This window comes from Chrysemys picta, chromosome 3 (genome assembly GCF_011386835.1).
Source record: "Chrysemys picta bellii isolate R12L10 chromosome 3, ASM1138683v2, whole genome shotgun sequence".
Lineage (NCBI taxonomy): Eukaryota > Metazoa > Chordata > Testudines > Emydidae > Chrysemys > Chrysemys picta.
Window position 1 is genome coordinate 189,368,286 of NC_088793.1, and position 24,489 is coordinate 189,392,774.

At 39.7% G+C, this 24,489-nt stretch overlaps 1 protein-coding gene across 22 annotated transcripts in view; it reads right to left on the minus strand.

Moving 5' to 3' along the window:
- USP34 (ubiquitin specific peptidase 34) overlaps nucleotides 1-24,489 on the minus strand; it is a 280,867-nt gene that overhangs the window by 230,176 nt on the left and 26,202 nt on the right. For 20 of the 22 annotated variants that reach the window (XR_010599944.1, XM_042857217.2, XM_065589647.1 and 17 more), the window contains exons 2-7: nucleotides 20,519-20,606; nucleotides 19,166-19,586; nucleotides 13,918-13,968; nucleotides 12,852-13,001; nucleotides 7,191-7,258; nucleotides 2,052-2,244 (exon numbers count right to left, since the gene is read on the minus strand). Coding sequence is in view for 21 of the 22 variants with exons in the window: in XM_042857217.2 (XP_042713151.2) it covers nucleotides 2,052-2,244; nucleotides 7,191-7,258; nucleotides 12,852-13,001; nucleotides 13,918-13,968; nucleotides 19,166-19,586; nucleotides 20,519-20,606 (971 nt within the window). In the remaining variant the exon portion in view is untranslated. The remainder of the gene's footprint in view (nucleotides 1-2,051; nucleotides 2,245-7,190; nucleotides 7,259-12,851; nucleotides 13,002-13,917; nucleotides 13,969-19,165; nucleotides 19,587-20,518; nucleotides 20,607-24,489) is intronic. The other 2 variants (XM_065589652.1, XM_065589650.1) reach the window with 1 other exon arrangement.

Below are 24,489 nucleotides of genomic sequence, written 5' to 3' on the forward strand. Positions count from 1 at the left end.
TCCCGAGGACAGGTTTTTCAGCATTTACGCTGATTTCCAGTGAGGAGAGGAGGTGTAACATCATAGACACTTACATGTAGATTTCCTGGCAGGACCTGGTGACAAGAAACCAGAGGTCCAGGCAGGAGAAGACAATGAAACCACAACGTCTGATGTGAGCTGCTACTACAGAGAACTCTAGTACAGACTCTAGTGGCAATCACTATTTGGATATCACTATTGCTAAAACTAACTAGACCTAGCAGCACATGCAGATATCTTTGAAAATCAATTACTTTAGTTAATTCTAGATTTAGAAACCAGTTTTGCTTATTGATTAATTTATTTCTGGGCATACTATCAAGTCTCTTGCCATTTAAGCTAGTTATAACTCATCTCCCTCAATAAAGCTTGGGAGGATTAGATTTTTATGAGTAAAATGTTGGTAAATGTCGATTTTACCATTCACCCAAACCAACAAAAACATACTTCCATCGATGATAACCGAAATTTACAGATGGGCAAAGAAAGAAACTTTGAGAACTTATTTGAATTGAAAGGATATTTGCTTTCTATATTTTGATATGTGATGTTGAAAATTTGTGTTTTAACCATTATAAACAAAATCTCAACATCTACTGTAATGAAATAATTACTGTGTGATTCCCCCTCGTTGACTTCCATAATTTCCCAAAACTGTGAAAATTCAAATCGATAACAATTGAAAAAATGTTTAAAAATAAACATCATCATCTATTAAAGTGATAAAAAAATAAAAATGCAATTCTGCCCAGCCTACCCATAATATATATATTTTATACTACAAGGTCAGATGCATCTGTTGTCAGGGTATCTTTTCCCCCCTGCCCATTATTACTTTGTAATGGAATCTTTACGGCAGGAGGAATTACAAAATTATCAAAACTGAATAGAACATGGAAGACTGAACTGGTGAACAAAACTGATAAAAAATGAAGAGAACAGCATAACAACAAACTGAGTTCCAAAGACATGACAGTTAGGCTTAGTAATTATTTCTTGCCAGGAGTTTGATTTTTTCCTAGTAAAAAATATACTGCAAATAGGAGACACGTCAAAACCACCCAGAGCAAGACATAATTATTTTACAAAAAATGTACTGTACTCCAAATCAGTTTTTAAAAAGAGAGTGTTATTTTTACAACTGAAAATAAATATGGGTTATTGATATCACATGTTTTAAATGTTGTGATCATCGGTCTCAAAAGTTTCAAAATAGTTTATCCAAACAGATTCTTTGCATGTTTGAGTCAATTTAGCAATTATGTACAAAGTTACCACTTTCATATAAATGTATCTGAATTTGTAGAAAATATTAAAAATGCTTATTCAAAGAAAAAACATTAAAATTACAAGTTATTATTTTGTGTTTGTATTTTATTATTATTTTCGTTTCTAAGTTTTCAGAATTCAAAACTGCTTTCTTAACCTCTTCCTCTTGGTTTTTTAATGTTTTCTGTTGCTAATGTCAACTATTTCAATCAAATTCTGAATGATGCTAATAATGCATGAATGCTCTCACCCTGAGGAAAAGGGATATAATGAACAACTGTCAATAAAAGATTGGACAGTATATAGAGGAATCCGCTTATAAGGAATTCTGATATAAGAAAAAAACAACAACCAACAGATTTAAGTTAAGTCCTATATTAAACTATAAATACAACCTAATATAAGGACCCAACTACATCATCGCTATCCCAAAATATGGTTAAAGCATAGTAACATTTTGTATAGTAAACAGCTCAGGGAAAAGGTTAAGGTCCAATATATTGCAAAAAACTGAGTCACGCCTTAATCATCTCTCTGAACACAGTTTATTTTAGCACAGACAAAATCTGATGAGTATGAAAAAGGACAAATTACAATCCCCACTTTAACAACTATCTGTTTATCATGCATTTTCTGTGACTGCTTATAAGATGGTTCTGCTGTGCTTTATTACTGTTTCAATAAAAAAATAATAATTTATAAACAGTGGGGGAAATAAAACATTTTTTCCTAAATATAATTTTAGATTAAAAAAATCTTACTGTTATTTGACTCAGTCCAGCCAACCTCATTGTTAAAGTTGGAGACATAAAGTACTTAAACGCAAGATCAAGACTTTCTTTATCAAAACACAAGGCTGTATCCAATGGCTCTTTAACTGTACTCCACATTAAATCTGCCATGTTCCGGGCTGCACTCTGTCGCAACTCTTGGTCTGACAGTTTACATAAATACCTAAAATAAATTATACAAAAAGAAGAAAGAAGAAATATGACATGATTCCAAATAAAACGTATATGAAATAACGGTCCAGCAAGATTATTTCAAATATATATTTCTAACAGTCTTTATAACAGTATTAATCCTAAAAATACATTAATATTAATATAATATAGTTGCAATGGGCAATCTATAACTTAGTAAATCAAATAATAGATAAAAAGAAGAAAAAAGAAACAGAGTTTTATAGAATGATTTAGGTTCTATTAGTAAACATGATTCTGATCACACAACCCCCCAGGCTTGAGAGACTGACCTGACGCCTGAGCAGCAACATTCACACTGCTACTTTTAGGGCACTAGCTCAAGCCCTGCCGATGTGAATCTATCTACCTGGATTGGGAGACTCGCTCCCAGTTGCAGTGTAGACACCACCCTATATCCTTGTCTGTGGCCCTACCTACAGGACGGATAGAACCATTGTTGTATAATCAGGACCTGACCTAGTTAGAGCAAACATGTCATATCCAGAATTTCTCCCAGCACCTCCATATGTCAAGTGTGTTTGCAAGACACCTTCCATGCTGCATAACCATTTTTCTATCAGTAAAGTCTAGGAATATGTTACTTGTGGGGGAATTCTGCACCACTGTGCAGGCGCAGAATTCATATCATCCGCAGATTTCTTTGCTCCCCCACAGAAAATGGGAAAACAAAGAAATCTGCAGGGGACACGCTCCCTTTCCCCTGTAGCCTGAGCACATCTCTTTCAGAGCCCAGAGCAACTGGCAGAGACATAAATCACTGCATGAAGGAGGGGTGGACTGGGCGAGCATGCAAATGAGCAAGAGAGTCTGTCCCTCTTGCTCACTACTGTGAGATGACGAGCGTGAAGGGGTAGGGCTTCAGGTTGCTTGGAGGTAGGCGTGAGGCAAGCTCTGTCCTCTGAGGCAGGGCAGAAATATAGCAGGCTACTGGGGAGTTGTTAACGTTCCTACTGTTAGTTAATTGTTCCCATTCTTAGTCAAGTCCACCAGGAGTATAAAACACTTGTAAAAGTTTTAAGGCTCCTTTACATTGTTAAAGTGGTGAAAAGGAGCCTTGTTATAAATGACAGTAAGGGAATCCTCAGCCAGGAAGATCTATGTGCTTTCTCGCTTTTTTCCTGTGCCAGAGTAGCACAATGGGGTTAGATTACAGCTCTATTACAGGATCTATTTTACTTACCCATTTAAAAAAAAATGAGGGTAAATAAAAAGTTTATCAAGCAGTCAATATAATGTCAGGAAAATCAGAACCAAGCATTTTCCAAAGTAGTCAGCCAGGATTATAACTGGAATACATGGTATTGATTACCAAGTGCTGTAACTTAACTTTCATGTGTTTAGGAAAAGCTGAACAGTTATTGTGACTTTTTTCTATAATTTAAATAAATTACCAGAATAATTTGAACTGCTGTGATTATACTGCATTATTTTGACAAATAAAATATGCAGAATTTTGCAGAATTTTTAATTTTTGGCACAGAATTTTTAGGCACAGAATTCCTCCAGGAGTAAATATATGGTCAGTCTTCTTCAGCAGCAGCAATCAGTGTATTTCAAGATGAATCACTACTGCTGCCAAAGATACTGGAATATTTTACACAGAAACCAGAAATGCTGAACAATTTAAACTAGTCCACAATTTCCTGATAACATCGGAAGCAAAGCCCCAAGAGATAGCTGGTGTAGAAGTGAACATGCACACAGAGTCACCTCTACAGCTATGAATATCCTTGCCTTCATAGTGACCGGGGAGGCAGGAGCAGCAACCAACCACACAGAAGGTGGCAGTGGTTACAGCAACACAGTTTGATGGTTCTTCCTACACAATAAACAACTGCTAGACCTGGTTACACCAAGACAATCATGCTATAACCTCTACCACTGGTAACGGTCAGACATGTTTAGGATAACTAATCATGTTTAAGGCTACGATTTAGTCACGGGTATTTTTAGTAAAAGTCATGAACATGTCATGGGCAATAAACAAAAATTCACGGCCCATGACTTGTACTATGTACCCCTGACTAAATATTAGCCGGGGGAGGGGTGGGAGCCACTGCTTTGGGAGGGTCCGTGGAGCCTTTTGCGGGGCAGCAGCACCAACTGCCGGGGGCCACTGAGCAGTGGCTGCTTGGGCTACCCCCAGGGCCGCCGACCCGCCGTCCATGGCAATCCATGGGGCTAGCCACACAGGCCACTGCTTGGGCAGTCCCTGGGGCCAGCTGCCTGGGACCACCCGCTCAGCAGCCGGTGCAGCTGCCCCAGGACCGCTCCAGCAGCACCATTGTGGCTGGCTGTGGAGCTGCCCACCTGCCATTGTTCCCGCCACTCCTGGGACTATTGCTCAGGCAGTCCCAGGCCCAGCCGCACTGGCCGCTGCTAGAGCAGTCCCCGGGGCCCGCTGCTTGGGTGGCCCTGGGATCAGCCACACTGGCCGCTGCAGAAGTCACGGAGGTCACAGAAAGTCATGGAATCCGTGACTTACGCAACCACCGTGACAGACATGGAGCCCTAACCGTATTGTATATGGACAAGAGCAACATTTGGAAGCAACCATCTCTCAACCTGGTTTCAAACACAGTTAAATAATTGTAAAGTAGATACTAACTACAATACTGAAAAAAAACAATTTAACTACTGTCCTTCAGTATGGTTTAAATTTGACCATAGCTGAACTAAATTCTAACCAGTTTCGTCAGCACCACTGAAAAGTGTTAAAAATTCATACATTTGCCAACATTCTAAATTTGGGTCTATGCATGCAGACTGGACAAGCCTGTGCTAAAAGCTTTTATGGCCACAGGTAAGGTTAAAGTGGTTTAACCACATTTATACTCCATTTTTTTTGCCTTGTATCATGGGTCTAAACATTAACCAGTCAGAGAAGAAATGTAAAGTTATTGGGCCTGATTCTCATTTATGCTAATGCCCTTTTAAACTACTCTTGTAATGTAGAGGCCTTAAAGTCAACATATTTTAAGGCTCCTCAACATTGCCAAACTAGCATAAAGACACATTTGTGTGAATAATCATCAGGACCATAGAGTTCTTTCCTTGCTAATAGATAAGCCAGGGAAGAGCACGAGAAGAGCCATGTATGGAATTCTCTCAATCTTAAGCAACTGGGGACAGACCTCCACATATAGAACTCTGGAAATCAGACAAGGGATGGGAAACTAAAGTTCACCCACTACCGTGCCCAGACAATTAAAAAAAGCGATATTTGCCTATTTTCAGAATCAGTCCAGTAGCAAACAAGCCAGAGACCACATCAGCTCCCTCACCCATATGCATGTAGGAAGTGTTACTGCATTCTATAGCTGAAGTAACTCATATTTGTGTACACTTCAAAAATTAACTTTGGGAACAAAATTCTCAGTAATAGTGTTAGCTGAACACAGTTTGTCCTTGATTATACTTACAATTAACCGGTGTTCAGCTCCGCCTTAGCTAATAATACTGTTAACATCCATGTTCACAATCAAATTTCATACTACAGATCATGTTTCATGGCTTTTAGTGTTCAAAACATCTTAGGGATATTGAGTTAAGATTATGTGCATTATGTCTACATCACCTAGGTGGTAGAGCAACTTGTGACGATGTGTATGCACACATGCACATGCATGGAATAGAAAAAAAAATTCTTTTTAAAATATAAAAATTTACCACTGAGCAATACACATTTTCTGTACCAATTTAACTCTTTTGGTTAGGGGTGTGATTTTAAAGCAATATACTTCAAGTGGTACAATCCCTAGTGTGGGCCCAGTTACTCTGGTATAAAGATGCTTATATCCTAGGAAATAAGCTGTACTGGTATAAGCACCTTTATCTCAGTATAACTAGAGGATTGTGTCACTTTCATTCTAACTGTTTCTAAACAGATATAGTTACAGCAGTACAATAACTGTGTATAGACAATCCCTTAGATTCTTGGAAAACTAATATAACTAATGCACCCATAACAATAAAATATCCTGACAAATAATTTAATTGTAGAGTTTTTCATTGTAGACAGCCTGATATCCAAAATTATCAGGACTAGACATAATTAGCGATACAAAAGAATGAGTACAGTCTTAATGCTATTTGACTTCTTGCCAGCAGGAAATGTGGAAAGTGAGACATGATTAAAAACTTCAGAGACATGCTTCAGCAGTTCTAGATTAAGATTTTGAGATTATTGTGCATTTACAATTCTGCCTTGAGAATTTCTAAAAATCAATATAGGAAATCATGATAAATAAGATCATTTCAAACTCTATGTAGTATCACTAAAAATCTTTTGTAATCTTTCTATGAATGATGCTGCATACAGTGCAAATGTATTACAATTGATCCTGCAATGAAACTTTAGAATAGGAGTGAATCCAATATTTAAAATAGTCCTATTGGGACTATTAAAGCCATTACTAAAGTTACTGACACATGGATTTGCCCCAAACTAAATGATACTTTGATTCTGACTGCTGAAATGTTAAAGACTCAGACTTTAAGGTCAGAAGGGACCATCATGATCATCTAGTCTAATCTCCTGCACATTGCAGGCCACAGAACCTCACCCACCCACTCCTGTAATAGACCTCTAACCTCTGACTGAGTTACTAAAGTTTTCAAAAAATGATTTAAAGACTTCAAGTTAAGAGAGAATCCACCATTTACACTAGTTTAAACTTGCAAGTGACCCGTGCCCCATGCTGCAGAAGAAGGCGAAAACCCCCACGGTCTCCACTAATCTGACCCGGGGGAAATTCCGTCCCAACGCCAAATATGGCTATCAGTTAAATCCTGAGCATGTGGACTAAACAAAGAAACGGCTTGAACTTTGAGAAACTTTGAGTTCTAGTACAATCTGAAGTTCTAAATGTGTTTTGTCAAACAATGAAACTTTTTGTTATATTTAAAGCTTACCTGATAACATAGGTCCTAAACGGTATAATGTGCTGCATGACAGCAGGGATGTGTAGCCATATCCTGATCTATAAAGCAAATACAAAAATAGATAAACTGTAATTATATAAATTTATGCAGAACACATAAAATGCAAAGGCCAGTAATAAGGTTTAAAAATGCAAAACTCTCTCTAAAGAAATAAGGCTTTCGGGTTGTTGGCTTTTTGTGAACTTGTATAACTTCTAATCAGATTTTTCCAATTTTCAAAAGTATAGTCTGGAGCAACTTTCTACAGCTAATAAATTAACCCAGATCCAGAGTCACATTTTTTTCTGCTAATCAACAGGAAAAATAAGATAAAAATTAGTGTAAACCAACAACATACACTGCTCTCCCTTAATGTCTTTCATTTCTGAACTTTGTATTCCCTCCTGTTTCTTCAACCTAATGCATTCTACAGCTCCTATTCTGCCCTCCATTCGTAATTGATTTTTTGTCTTCTAAGGGGTCTACAAGAAGATTACATCCTTTTTGGCCATGTTGATCATACCCATTTATTTGAGTTTTGTGGAATATTTGATACTTTGGGCTCATCCACATTACAACTACAATTGTGATTTTGTTGCCAGTTAGAGGCATGACCATCTTACCCAGTTAAATGTAACATGGCGCAGAGCAGCTTTTCTGCCATCATGTTTGCACATCCATATTTAGCAGGCTGCTAACCTTATTTGTATCAATGCATTCTGGGAAAAACCAAAGCAACTATCTCATACTCCCTCTGCCAAGGACTGGGATGCCCAAAAGACAGATATACAGAATTTGTGAGAAGCAATACACTCTGGGATGCCCCACTGCAAACGAGTTGAATTCACACTACCCTTCACTATCCACCTATCCCCAAATTCATTAGTCCACCCTTTGAGAGGCAACCCACTGTTGTGGAGTTAGTGCGAGAGGCTGGCCCTACTCACGATCCTCACTCTACCCTTAACTCCTCCTCCCCCAGCATCCCAGCTACATCCATGAATATGTACATGTCTGTATCGGAAGGGGTAGGCAAAGCCACATCATTTCTGATATTGGCACACCTTCAGGGAAAGAGCTGATCTACACGTCTGTGCTCTCTTCCTCACAATATCAATTCCTGGAAACCCCCTGCAATCCCCAGTGCACTTTTCAGTAAGAGAAAAAAATGTGTATCCTGCATTTCTGAAAGCAGAAATTGAACATCCAAGCAATGAGGCAAACAGGAGCTCTAACCTTACAGCACTTCACCCTGAGGTACTGCACAACAGTAATATCAGATGTATTTCAACTCACTGGCCTCTTTCTCTTCCACCATGACGGACCACATCACTTGGATCTGGCAGTAGCTCCCTACTGTAGCCATTGCTGACTCACTCGTGAAGCACTGTGCACAGCCCCACAAAGTGCAGTAGTGTAGATGAAAAGATTAAAGAGGACTTCTAAATCAAATGTCCTACTCGGGACATCTTTGCACAGGATGAACCAGCTCTGAAAACATCGCTCAGTGTGCAGTAGCAGTCAAAAAAGCTAACAGAATGTTAGGAACCATTAAGAAAGGAATAGATAATAAAACAGAAAATATCATAACACCATTATATAAATCCATGGTATGCCGACACCTTAAATACCATGTGCAGTTCTGGTCGCCCCCATCTCAAAAAAGGCGTATTAGAATTAAAAAAGATGCAGAGAAGGCCAAAGAAAATAATTAGGGGTATGGAACAGCTTCCATATGAAGAGAGATCAAAAAGACTGGAACTGTGTTCAGCTTAGAAAAGAGACAACTAAGGGGGGATGAGACAGATGTCTTTAAAATCAAGAATGGTGTGGAGAAAGTGAATAGGGAAGTGTTATTTACTTCTTCACATAATACAAGAACTAGGGGTCACCCAATGAAATTAATAGGCAGCAGCTTTAAAACAAACAAAAGGAAGTACTTCTTCACACAACACACAGTCAACCTGTGGAACTTGTTGCCGTGGGATGTTGTGAAGGCTCAAAAAAGAATTACATTAGGTTCATGGCAGGTAAGTCCATCAATGGCTATTAACCAAGATGATCTGGGATGCCACTCCATACTTTAGGTGTCCCTAAACATCCAACTGCCAGAAGCTGGGACTGAGTGACAGAGAAAGGATCACTCTAAGTTGCCCTGTTCTGTTTATTCCCTCTAAAACATCTGGTACTGGTCATTGTCAGAAGACAGGATACTAGGCTAGATGGATCATTGGTCTGACCCAGTATGGTTGTTTTTATATCATTAATTTTTAACTAATGCCCTTAAGAATAGATTGGATTTTATTGCCTTGAAAACTAAAATGTTCACAAGTTAATGATGGATATATCCCTTGTGAATCCTTAGTTATATTTGATCTGTTTTCCATACAGAGGAACATGAACCAGACAATTTTCAAACATTTCCAAAGGGAGACATTTTTTATTGCCTTCACCTGAAAAAAAACTACTTGCTGGATTTCCTTGAAATGTTCAGAAAAAAATGAAATTGCCATTGTGAATTAACTGTAAAATTTGGAAGCAGAATCTTTATTTTAAATATACAAGGATGGTGGTGACCAAAATGTTTATTATGAGACTCTTATTGCTAACCTGACTATGGAAGGATTACAGTCTCTCCATAATCTAATCGTTTTCAGAAAAACAATTTTTTAATCGCTTATATAGTAGCTAGACAGGTTATGGAGACAAAACAATATACCCTTCCCCAGGCCTCCAAATTAAAATCAAGACTCAGTGTACCTAAGAAACTTTACAATCAGAGCTGGTTAACTGCCATTCTCAAGAGCTGCTACTACTGTGAAAATGCATTTAACTAACATTACACTACAGTTCTGAGTTTACACACCAATTACAATATAACAGCTGAGACTGCAGAGCTACCCTGCAAATTAGCTTACTGGGCTATCATTCACAGGGCCATTCATAAATCTTGCATTAATTTATCTGTGAAACCCATAAACTGAAGTGGATGGGACAAAAAGTCACATAGTAATTGGGTTTGTACTAGAAAGGTGTTTGATTTTCTCCACAAAAATGATGGCAAAACTTCTATGGTAAATGTGCACTTCTGTTTAAAGGCAGTTCAGTATTTCATTTCATGAGCAATCAAGCATATGTGCACCATCCTGAAAGGCGAGGGGAAAGGATTTAAGTAAACATTTAAACTTATGTACCATTGTTAAGTGAAAGAAAATTCATTTAGCAAATTTATCTTGCCAAGACCATTATTTGTCACATTTATAATTAATCAAACGTCTTATATTTTAAAGGGAACAGCATTACTGTCCATAGTAATTATAAATAGAGACATCAGTAAGGCTCTACTTGAATTGTTGGGATGACTGTCAAATAATTGCAGCTGAGTTGTGGACAAGACACAGAAAACTGCGGTCCCCAGAACTAAGAGAGCTCCCACCACCCCAGGGCTGACAGCGAGAGCCCCCGCCATGCGTGGGGGTGTCAGTAGGGCTGACTGCTAAAATGTAACATACGTACACGTGAATTCAGCATAAAAATTGAGGTGGAAGCCTAATTTTGCAGGATCTGCAATTTCCGCAATATTGCGAATTAAGCAGGGCCTTAGACATCAAATGTTTTGTTACACCTGGCTGAATAAAGAGCATTACATACAGAAGCACCACCCTACCTAATTCAATGAACTATTGCATAAGAATATATATATTCCAGTAAATATAAAAGGAATCTACTATGCCTAATACAATCTACATCTATGCATCTATGTTTAACTTACAGACTTAAGTCTAAAGTCAGTGTGACATTCATGGTAAAGGATCTGGCTGAGCTATAATTGAGGCAGTACTAGGGAAGGGTCGGGAAAGAAAAGGACAACAACTTAAAGGCATTTTTATATTTCCCCATTCTGGCAGCTGCCAGCAGCTGATTTCAACCCCAGTATAACTTATAGCAGTAGTTCTCAAACTTTTGTACTGGTGACCCCTTTTACATAGCAAGCCTCTGAGTACGACCCCCACTTATAAATTAAAAACACTTTTTTTATATATTTAACACCATTATAAATGCTGGATGCAAAGTGGGGTTTTGGGTGGAGGCTGACAGCTCATGACCCCCAGTTTGAGAACCCCTGAATTATAGCCTTGGAGCTACTCTAAATCATGTCAGCTGAAATGACTTCTCAGGACTACACCAACAGCTCAAGATTGAGGGAGTTCTGCATTTCCTAACCAAGTCCTTCTACATTTTAGCTCATCTGAGAATCCCCCCCTAAACCAGGAGCAGGTGTAGACTCACCAGTGCTGGCTTTCTTCCAATCACAGCTCTAAAAGATTAAATCTCAGCTGCCTACTTAGAACAGCTTTCCAGCGACCCTGTGGCACCTGAGAGTAACAGGAATATGGGAGAGGGGAACACCCAGGATCTGATCCAAAGTACCATATATACTCGTTCATAAGCCGAATATTTTTGGTAAAAAAAAGTGACTCATCAAAGAGTGGGGGTTGGCTTATAAACAGGTCTACACCAAAATTTGATGATTTTAAACTCTATGGAATCATTGAATTGAATATCTAATACATTGTCGTTTTGTTTACCTGGAGCGCTTCAGCTCCCTGTGGCCACGGTTCGCCGTTCCCAGCAAATGGGAGCTGCAGGAAATGGCGCGCCACTTCCCGCAGCTCCCATTTGGCTGGGAACGGTGAACCGTGGCCACAGGGAGCTGAGGGGCTCCAGGCCTGCAGACACTCCAAGTAAACAAAACGTCCCGACCCGCCAGCGGCTTACCCTGATGGCCGGGAGCCAAAGTTTGCCAACCCCTGAAATATAGGGTTAACTTATGAAAGGGTCATGCAGTTTTTGCTATTTTTACCTAAACATCTTGGGGGGAGTCGGCTTAAACGAACGGGCTAATGAACGAGTATATGCGGTATTTAATATTGGAATCAAATCAAAGGCCTGGTCCACACTAACCCCCCATTTTGAACTAAGGTACGCAAATTCAGCTACGTTAATAACGTAGCTGAATTCGAAGTACCTTAGTTCGAACTTACCGCAGGTCCAGACACGGCAGGCAGGCTCCCCCGTCGATGCCGCGTACTCCTCTCGCCGAGCTGGAGTACCGGCGTCAACAGCGAGCACTTCCGGGATCGATTTATCGCGTCAAATCGATCCCAGAAGATCGACTGCTTACCGCCGGACCTGGAGGTAAGTGTAGACCTACCCATAGAGTGTAATTATACAGCATTTCATTTTAGTTACACTCATTAAGTATTTACAGTTAAATTTAATGGGCAAAATTCTGTCTTCCTTTACATCCATGTTCCTGAGCAAGATATCCCCTCCCATCCTCATGCCACTCCCTCTACCAGAGTCTTCCAGTTCTTGCCAGCAGTGACCAAGGGATACCGTCCTAGCCTAGTTTCGCTGCAACCAGAATGTCTGGGAAGAGAAGGAAAAACAAGATATCCTACAGATGCCACTATTCCTCCAACAGATCTCAGGGCAATCCCCAGACACTCTTCTCTCTATGAGGGGAAAATTGTGACTTTTTCCTGATTCCAGGGCTCTCTTCTTCAAATTTTCCCAGACTTAGTCTATCCCACTTTATATTTGTTGCATTTTGGTTTAAAAACATAACCAACTCAGGGCAATACTTACATTAGATACCACTGTGATAAATGCATGTGCTATAAGAAATGGCAATGTATCAGGGGTTCCATGTTCAAAACAATCCTTCATGAGCGAAAGGCCATTTTTTCCACAAAATAGACAAACATAACGAAGCAAGTGCAATGGTACTTCTACATCCTATAGAAACAGAAGAATATAAAAGTTTTATTTAAAAAGAAAAACAAATTACTATTGAAAACAAAAAACTAAACACATATAAAGGTAAGAATTCAGATAAGCAATATCAATGTATCATACATTTATAAAACAATAAATATGACGATTTTACAGTCACCGAAAACATGTCAATTGTATCTCATAATGCTCTCTATAAATACAACAGATGGATAAACACCAAAGATGGGAGAGAAGTTATTTAAGTTAAGGGACAACGTTGGCACAAGAACAAATGGATATAAACTAGTCATCAATAAGTTTAGGCCTGAAATTAGATGAAGGTTTCTAACCATCAGAGGAGTGAAGTTCTGGAACAGCCTTCCAGGGGAAAAAAATCTAACTTATTTCAAAACTGAGCTTGATAAGTTTATGGAGGGGATGGTATGATAAGATTGCCTACAATAGCATATGACCCATCCATGACTGCTATTAGCAAATATCTCCCACAGCCTCAGATGGGATACTAGATGAGGAGGGCTTTGAGTTACTACAGAGAATTCTTTCCCAAATGTCTGGCTGGTGGGTCATACCCACATGCTCAAGGTTTAACTGATCACCATATTTGGAGTTGGGAAGAAATTTTCCCCCAGGTCAGATAGGCAGAGACCCTGGAGGGCTTTCACTTGCTCCGCAGCATGGGGCACTAGTCACTTACTGTTTTGAACTAGTGTAAATGGTGGATTCTTTGTAATGTGACATCTTTAAATCAAGATTTGACGTTTTCAGTAACTCAACTAGAGATTATGGAGGCATTACAGGAGTGGGTAGGTGAGGTTTTGTAGCCTGTGATGTGCAGGAGGTCAGACTAGATGATCATGATAATTTTGATCGCTTCAGGCCTTAAAGTCTATGAATCAATGAAATATATACGACTTACATTCATATCACAGAACGCCCCTAATATATTGCTTTCTTGGGCAGAAATATCCTGGTTTAAAAGAAAAAAGAGATAAATATAATTAGCTAACAGTAGGAATAGAAACAAATTGTATGAAGGAAACAAAACCAAAAGACTCATGATGCACACTCCAGAAACCTAATTTTATAAAACTCAAGCAGCTTAAATTTCTTTAATTTTAAAATTGCCACACTGACTTTTGCATTTTCCGATTAAACTATTTTTTTAATTGTATTTATAAATATGTACTTATAAACTCAGGACAATGCTCCAGCCATAAGGGGAAACTTCTTACCTAATAGTTTTCCTTCTTGGAGTTCTTCTATACCAATTCAGATGTTTCCATTACCAGCAGGAAAGTAATGTACCCAAACATCTGAACTGCCATAGGTAAATGAACAGAGAATATACCATATAATCATAAACCTAATGAATATTCAAGAGCTAAACAATTTAAAGTTAGTCATCCTAGTTCAGTTTATTAAACTTCAAGTCCAATTGTAACATTCTTACACAAATATCTAATTGACAGCTTGTAGAACCTATATCTGGTATCCTTAAAGGGAAACTGTCAAATTACAAATCATCCTTCTCTCAATTTTTAAATCTATTATTGTTGCAAGTAACACTTAAGATTACTATAACTAAAGAGTTTAATAACTTCTTTTAATATGTTTACATTGCGCACTGGATAGCATTTTGTAGACAGTCTATTTTACTGTTCCCCCCCATTAAATCAATTTCCCGTATTGTTTGTATGAATCTTTCACACAGCAAGAAAACATTTTTAAAAATTGTAAAATGTGATTGTGAAACCAAAAAACTTACTGAAACACCATCAAACTAATTTTTACTTTAAAAAAAATTTACTAGTTTTCATGTTCACGATTTCCCTTTAAATTTGGGGGGTGGGTGAGGGGAGCGAAGGGTAGGTTTTTAAACATTTAATTTAACTGAAGTTTTTGGAGTTAATTTCAAATTGACTAATTTCCAGAATATCATTTAAAACTACATTACTGGGGGTATTTTAGTTGTGATGGAATCAAACTTTAAGTTATTCACTAAAGTTACAATATAGGAATCTAAACATACTACATATTTCCCCTTCATGTTGAACTCCAAATCATCACTCAACAGTGTTCTTTGTCAATTATTTTTAAGTATTAAAACACATTTTTCTGGCCAATAGATAAGAAAAAGGGTGTTTCTGTGCTCTGCCCATGCCACTACCAGAAACAGATTATGCATGGGAAAATTATCAGTTGTTGAGGGAAATAGAAACTGTTCATCAGTTAAAGTACTGCTCTTAGCACCTGGCAGCTGAAAGACAGTGGAAGTCTATGATTATTAAGCCCGTAGAGTTTAGTGATATTCTGTCTAAGAGAGGTGAAAACATTATCTACTATCTGGAATGTCAAGTAGCTGCTTTGCATACTTCTTGTCTCAAGACTTCTCTTCCTATGAAGTAGCCATATTGGAGTAAACACTGAAAACAATGGGGCAAGAGATCTCTGCAGCATTGGAGAGACAAAAGATTTGACTTACTTGGCTAGAATGAACCTGAAAACCTGACAGTCCTGCTTTGGTGTTCTAAACGGAATACTCAGGACATTGAGATTTCCACAAGGTCACCTTTTGAGCCAAGTAACAGAAGAGAGTTCCCTATGAGAACCAAAGGCGGCAAAAAAACCTTAGAAGTGAAACACCTTAATTGATGTGTGATGGTGGACACAACCTTGGGAACAAAATTATAAAAAATTCATCCTACTAGAAAAAGAGTTATATGGGAACTGCCACCACAGCTGCTAATTGCCTCATTCTGAGCCAAAATGTTGGGGGAGCATAAAAATAAAGTAGACAGATGCCTTTCCTCACTGTTTTAACCTCTACTGAGCTGCTAAAGACTGTTTTGCTAACTCCTTTAAAGTTCATTGTCTAGTCCTGCCTGGAGGGATTTTAAAAGGTAAGGAAAACAGGAGCTCACTTTGTGTTTTTGTCTCTTCTTCTACATGGCTTACAGAAAGTCATCACTTCCAGTAAAATGAAAAAATGCCTTTCTAGACAGAAGCATATCCTGTACTTTCTGAAATACCTATCTCACAGACTCTCTGCATATCTCAGTCTGAATAAACAAATAGTGCTGACAGAAGATCCTAGGTGCAGGACAATTAAAATTAACAGATGTCTCAGACAGCCACACCAGGCCTGCAGACCTCATGCATCTCAACCATTTCATGGATCTCCGGATTACCTTTGTTTGGGTCTCGTGATTTTTTTGAAGTGTTTTTGCTGTCAAAGTTGTCAGTCCCATGAACAGCATATGCAAGACTGAATGTCTATATGATAAAAAAGTGTCACAAGCTAAGACCTCTCTTTGGATATCAAGAACGTTAGCAGATATTACTTTTTCATTGGGATAAACAGGTTTGTTTCCACGTAAGTTTCTTCCTTCAAGATTTATGCCCTCAAGCAGGTTTTCTTCCAACTGACCAAGTCCAATTGTGGTATTCTTGTGACCGAAGACACACAGAGATTCACTAGAAAGGAGATTTTTTCCTCTGATTAGCAGGGTAGACTCTCGTATCATCATTCTGTTTTTGTGGTCCCTGTGGATTTTAAACAGACCACGACCACAAACTTGTCTGAACTAAAGTGTACTTGTCCAGAGGTCTTATTGCCCTCAAATCCAACAAATGTATATGCCAGTTCTTTGTCCTGGAAGGCCAGGTCCTCTGTGCTGTCAATATGCCTATGGGGGCTCCCAATATTCTGGGCTGGCATCCATCATCAGCTGCACCCTTTCTGGTTCCTAAATGAAATTTTCCTTCAGGATGTTTTCTCTGTTCAGCTCAGATAACTCTCATTAGTCTCTTCCAGTTTTACCTCTTATTTGCTATAATAGAGATGAATGCTGCTAGTAAAAAAAATTCAAGGGGTAGAAACGTCCCCTAACCTATGGGATTTAGGGCAGGACAGTAGAGTCCCCAGTAGGCTTATACACCAACAGATCATCCTTTTTCTTGTTTTCTCGTTCTTGTTGGATATTGCAGTTTTGTGACCCTTTCTGACAGAAGGGAATTCTCCCCATTAGAAATCTCTCTTCTCCCAGATGTGAGAGTATCTGCAAAGGTTCCATCAAGTACGTGGTAAGAGCATCAGTTTATACCTGATACAGAACATTCTGAAGGACTGACCACACTTCACATTTCCCCATAAACCCACTGAAGGATTTAGTCATTATCATTATTATATTGTGGTAGAAATCAAAATGTGCTAGAAGATTTCCAAACACAGATATATTAATCCTTGCTCTGAAGAAATTACAAATTTGGTATGAGAAACTAGCTGAAAGTAGGAATCATTTTTTCTGACTTGCCTAGACAGCAAAAGAAGTTTTCTTCTCTCTCGTCTCTCTCTCCAGACCACGATTTTGATATATTCGGGGCATAAAGTGTTTGCTAATCTGAGTGGTCAGTGACTCAAGATGTCATATTGTTGAGAGTACTGGTGAGCCACAATGAAGCCACCCAACTTATGTTAGCGGCTGGTCTTCTTACACTGTGTCAGCACATCAGCCAAAAAAATACTGCCAATGTCCCTTTTGAGATTTCTAACTTTTCTTGGCACAATGACAAAAAATAAGACACACAAATATTTCCAAAAAGAAAAGAAGGTTGTTGTCTTCTCTCTAAGTGAAGCAAGTTTATTTATACATAAAAAAATGATTCAGAGCTGTTTCTGCCATGTTCCTGTGAAGGCAGGGAGAAAAATTCAAGTTCAGTTTTTTTAACCCCATGAAGCACAGAGGCAAAATCCCTTTAGTTTTAACATTAGTTTTAACCAGTATGAACGACAAAAAGATAGACCCTACCCTCACGGGTCTCTACTAGTGGGCAGCTGTATCACAGACCTATTTATTTATGATGATAAAGTTTAAAAGGAATTATAAAGGCATGCTGAAATGTGGTAGGAAAGTCTTACTGGGAATCCTAACATTCTCTGGTTCATTAATAGAGATATACTTGAGATCACATATATTTGTAAACACAGTTTAACATTTTAATTTACAGATTTATACTCCAACATGATCGAATATTGAATATAGCAAGATACTCAAATATGCCCCAAACAAAACAAAAACCACTCTTCTTCCCAGTTTAATAATTTTTAACTAAACCAACATTTATTGCCAATTCTGGTGAGATCCACTCATTCAAGGACTGAATATAATTCATGCAAACACACTAGCACGTATGCTAAATCATGTATCATTTACGTATATCTTTACAAGTTAAGAGCAAATAGTGTAATAATGTGAAACCGAAAGCTTAACTACTCAAAGCAGTGACACAGCTTTAAGTTTGTGGTTTTGGATAATTGTATTTTAATGCGCCAATATTTTGTAACATCCACATAAATGTATTAACGGCTTCTCATGCATTTTCTCAGTATAAGCCTTCTTAACAACGGCAAATATACTCATATCTCAATATAAGTGTAGAAGGTGCTCTGTTTAGTCAGGAACAGATTTCCACAGGTGAAACTAAAAATAAACCTTTTTAAGAACAAAATTATTTTAATTTGACATCTAGGGTCCCCAATATAGCTACAAAAGCATTTCCTCTATATCTGGGAATGAAAAGTTTGTAAAAGAAGAGTTCTGAGGGTGCATTTTTCAAAATAAATTATGTAAAAATATATATATTTAGCAGTAACAAAGTAACATCACAATGAAAAACTTATAAAGAAAGAAGTCAAGTTTGCAGAACTGCAGTTATAACAGTTATGCAGTTGATGATAGAACAGCAAAAAAAGTGTAGTCTCATGCAAGTTTTAGTTTGTAAATTTTGTTTATAACAATAGATTTAAACAAAAAGCAATTAAACTACATTATATTATTTTTGGAAGGAAGCTGTAATTATGGTTCCTTTTTGCCTTCCTGCTACTGTGACTATATGGTAACTTACATTATGCAATTATATCCAACATTTTATTAACTGCTTTTACCTAGACCAATCAAGAATTCTTTTAAGAACGTATTTAAGGGAGTGGTTCATCTCCCAGAAAGTGTCAATGGAAAGACCCAGTGAATTCAGTGGGAAAGCTGAATCATCCCCATCCACCCTGTTTGAAAACTACAACCACCCAAGCAGAGTCTATCCTTCAATGATAACTACACTGTGTTTCACAAAAAAACAAAATATGCACAAGTTAGGATAAGATATACCTCTATTGTGGGATGAGTATTATGCTTGTAAGCAGTATACAGAGGAAACTGAATCTGAAAGATTTTTGCCACACACAGCAACAGTTTTTCCTTCTCATCAGTGCTCCATAAGCTAAAAGCATCAGTGCTCTTTGCAGATTCTTCCTCTGTCAGGATACAAGTTCTTGCGGAGTCTAACTTTTTCTCTATGCATTTTTGTCGTTCTCCATTTTCTTCTTCATGAGACTCTCTTTCTACATTCAGTGGCTCATTGGCTTGGTTATTCTGATCTTGCCATGTTGAATCTATGTTAATAGTGCAATGTTTACAGAGCTGGTCCCGTAGAGCTTGAACTTGGGCAATCACTAAGTTAATAAGCGCACATACTACTTGGTTAAAGATCTCCAAATGCTTATACTCCTTGAAGCAGCACAGACATTGTCTGCAAACAAAAACAAAATAAAAAAGTGAGTGGCTCAGAATTAAAATATCTAAAAATGAGAAGTCTGGACTCCATCAAATTAAAGAAGAAACTAATAAATAGTAAGAAAAAAAGACTGATCTTAATTTTTAAAAAGTGACTAATTATAAGGAAGTTTCACATTTAAATATATTTTAAGTAACAAAGCATATGACAGACCAACAAAGACAGGAAATTCAAAGTGACACTGAAACTCCAATGTCAAACACCAATACTGAAGACCTCATTAATCCCTGTGGGCATCCCATTTATTTCCAGACGCTCACAGAGAACTACACGGTCCCAACTACTGTTCGGGAGTTTTAAATTATTTATGTATTTTATAATGGTAGCTATGGACTGCATGTGTTCATCTTGTTGAGTCAACACCAAGATATTGTGAAAAAATCCTCATAAAACACTTTTCAGAGTGGGTTCTAGCCCACGAAAGCTTATGCCCAAATAAATTTGTTAGTCTCTAAGGTGCCACAAGGACTCCTCATTGTTTTTTCATAAGACACTGAAATTCAAAGTAATAATTCTTGATTTTCCCCCCATTCTCTTTAGAAAAAAAATGTATGTGGCAGGATAGTTCACATTAAGCAACAGCATATGTAAGGTTTTATAATATTTTTCATTACTATCATTTAGTCTGTTTACTGCTATGTTCTTCAACAGCTTCTGGAATGCCAGCCAGTGCTTCAAAGGTGTGTTCTACACACACCTAGCAGGAGACATGGGGCACAAAAGTGGCTACATGTAAATGAAGGCCAGAATTTCCTTTATTCTCCCATCATTTTAGTCACACTACAATATTGTACTCACTCTACTTATTCCATTCACTCTATTTCCCGCATAATTTTTACAACAAATGGGGTCCAATATGATGAGTTTAAAGACACTGATGAAAATACCTTTGCGTCCAGGAGTTGATATAAGCAAATATCTTGAGTGCATGTTCCTTTCGGAGCTGCAATCCATCACCACCTTCGATGTCAGATACTGAAGAAAAACAGTAAGTCGTTAATGGCATATGTAATATTTAATGTGACTTTTAACTGCTACATTAAACATAAAATATCAAACATAAATTTTGTTCCTAAAGGACCAAATTAGAAAAATCAGACTTAGAATAGGAACTGCATTGCTAGCCAGAATACAGTAACATAATATTGCAGAGGTTTTTCCAGCACAAAACTCTTGGATCACCACACTTACCTTCATAGATCCAATAATCTCCCCAACACCAAGAAATCTGTTATCTACAGCCAGGCACTCAGATACCACAGAATATGCTCTGAGGAGAAAGTCCAGAGTATATATCTTACACATTCAAAAACAGCCTATACCAAATTAGGACACTCCATCGGAGAAGTAGATCACATTATGGAGTGGGCCACCCAAATATCCCAAGAGAACCTGCCTCAATACAGAAATAAAACCCTCTCCCGCCAAACACCCCTAGTTGTCACCTACCACCCCACACTGGAATCTATACGGGGCATCATCAAACAACTACAACTCACATTCAGTGGGGCCCCATCCTGAAATAACTCTTTCCTGAACTCCCTTTTCTGGCCTTCAAACACCCCCCAACGTCTCCAAGCTCATCATCAGAAGCAGGCTCCCCTCAGACCAGGACACACCAACTCAAAGCAGCACCAGACCGTGCCAGAACAACAGATGCAAAACCTGCAGACATATCTCCACAGTTACAATGATCCATACCCCATCCCAACACACCTTTCAAAATCCATGGGTCCTACACTTGCCTATCACATGTGGTGTGCCTCACCCAGTGCACTACCTGCCCCCATAACAACTATGTGGGTGAAACCAGACGATCGCTAAACTTTCCAATGAACTCACACAGGAAAATAATAAAAGATAAAAACACACTGACTTTGTCTACACTACCAATTGAATGACAAAACTTTTGTCGTTCACAGGTGCTTAAAGAACCATGTCCCACCCACCCAAGACAAAAGTTTTGCCCCAGCAAGTGGCAGTGTAAACGGCTCGTTGTTGGCAGGAGCGCTCTCCTGTTGAGAACAAGAACCCCGCTCATACACAGTGGAAGTATTTTGTCCGCAAAAGTGGTGACAAACAGCGTTTACACTGACTGACTATTAGCGACACGGTCGTGTCGACATGGCCGTGTCGCTAAAAGCTGTGTAATGTAGACAAAGCCACTATCACCCCTAGGGTTCACATTTCTTGCAAAGCAATCATTCCATATCTGACCTACCAGTCCTCATCCTCAAAGGAAACCTGCACAACACTTTCAAAAGACGAGCCTGGGAGTATAAATTTAGAACTTTGCTAGACACTAAAAATCATGGTCTTAATAAAGACACTGGATTTACGGTTTATTACAACAATCTGTAACCCACTAACCCCCCTTTTTGTCCTATGACTACAGGGGTGTTAATAAGCCACTTCACCTTGAACAGTCCCTTAGAATATGTGTTAACTACTTATGCTAAACTATCTGTTCAATCTTGTATTTAGCTGTGACACTCTAGGCCTTGACTACACTGGCAAGTTTCTGCACAGTAAAGCAGCTTTCTGAGCTGTAACTTCTGAGGTGTACACACTGCCAAGCCACTTAGTGCGCAGAAATTGCACAGTTGCAACGCTGTTAAAAAAAAAAAAAAAAAACACGCCGATGAGAGGCGTACAGCTTTCTGCGCTGGGGCTACAGCACAGTGGCATAGCCAGGTGGAGGGAACAGGGGAAGCAATTTAAAAAAAAAAAAAAAAAAAAAAAAAAAAAAAAAAAAAAGGCACCACCCACTGCAGCGCTTTTACTCACCCGGCAGCGCTCCGGGTCTTCGGTGGCGGGCCCTTCACTCGCTCTAGGTGTCTTCGGCGGCACTGAAGGGCCCGACGCCGAAATGTCGCCGAAGACCCGGAGCGAGTGAAGGTCCCGCCGCCGAAGACCCGGAGCGCCGCCAGGTAAGTAAAATAAAAGCGTCGCAGCGCATGGCGCTTTTTTTTTTTTTTTTTTTTTAAACAAAGGCGCCAGGAAATTGACATGGCGCCACTTGTGCTCAGCTACACTACTGCTACAGCACCGTGGTGCTAGTTTAGACACCCTTGTCCATTACAGCACTGCAATTGGCCTTCGGGAGGTGTCCCACAATGCCTGCTCTCACCTCTCTGGTCATCGGTTTGAACTCTACTGCCCTGCCCTCAGATGACCAACCGTAAGCCCCATCTCTTAAATTCCTTAGGAATTTTGAAAGTCCCCTTCCTGTTTGCTTGGTGATGCGTGCAGTGGTCTCAGCGCATCTTTCCAGGTGACCATGCCTGCTCCACACACCAGGCGATCCCCCGTTTGGAGCAATGCCAAGCTGCTGGACTTCATCAGCATTTGGGGAGAGGAGGCTGTTCAGTCCCAGCTGCGCTCCAGCCGTAGGAATTATACCACCTACAGACAGATTTCACAATGCATGATAGAAAGGGGCCATGACTGGGACACACTGCAGTGCAGGGTCAAAGTGAAGGAGCTGCGGAACACCTACCACAAGGTGTGGGAGGCAAACCGCCACTCCGATGCTGCACCCATGAGCTGCTGGTTCTACAAAGAGCTGGAGGCAATACTTGGTGACGACCCCACCTCCACTGCAAAGGCCACTGTGGATACTTCGGTGGCTCGCATGCCAGTCGAGAGTGGACCGGGCCAGGAGGAGGAAATCTTTGACAACAATGTGGAGGGGGACCCAGAGGAAGACTCAGAGGTCAGAGATGCATGCAGCCAGGAGCTCTTCTCTATCCCAGAGGAGGCTAGCCAGTCACAGTTGTCGGAACTTGGTGAAGTGCAAAAGAAGAGGTCATCCCTGGTAAGTGGCTTTGATTCTGGGAATTGCTGAAGCGAGTTGTTGGGGGCAGGAGGGTTGCAGAACGCAGGCTTGTGTCTGTATGATGTGCGCACCACCACATGCCTAGTTTGAGCAGTGGAACAGGGTGTTGATTGACTCCCTCATTTCATGGGAATCTGCCTCAGAGATCTCCATGAAACTCCCATGGAGATACTGGGGAATCCGCTGCTGCAGGTTCTTTGGCAGAGCTGCTTTGTTTCTTGCCCCATTAAGGGTAACTTTCCACGCCACTCTGCCGTCACGGGCGGGAGGGGAGGAGAGAAGGGACCATTGCTGCACACAGGCAAGCTACATAAGGGCCAGAGCAGAAGCTGCAGTCTTGGAGAAGACCCTCCCTTGATTCCCTACTAACCCTCAGGAGCGAGATATCTTCCATAATGAACACAGTGTGTGGAAAATGTGGGGACAGTACTTATTATAACACACACACACACACACACACACACACACACGGCTCTCCCCAAGAGCCACATCCCCAGTGTACAGTACAGTCCTGGAACACTGATTTCCTCTGCCCCTGCGGTTACTCACCATTTTGGGGGTCTTGTGGCTCATGTGTGCTTGCTTGGGGTCAGCCAGTTAGTGATACGTATGTGAATAGTTGCTGTGTTTTAAATCACTGAATCAGTAGTCTGTGGCTATGGCTACACTGGCGCTTTATAACGTTGCAACTTTCTCACTCAGGGGTGTGAAAAAATACCCCCCTGAGCGCAGCAAGTTACAGCGCTGTAAAGCGCCAGTGTAAACAGTGCTCCAGCGCTGGGAGCCGCACTCCCAGTGCTGTAAGCTAATCCCCTCATGGAGGTGGAGTACCTGCAGCGCTGGGAGACCTCTCTCCCAGTGCTGGCGCGCAACCAACTCGCACTTCAAAGCGCTGCTGTGGGAGCACTCCCGCGGCAGCGCTTTGAAGTTTCGAGTGTAGTCACGGCCTGTGTGTTGCAAACAATACTACTTCTGTAAAATGTTGCATTTTGGCTTCACAGATATGACCTTGGGAGCCCA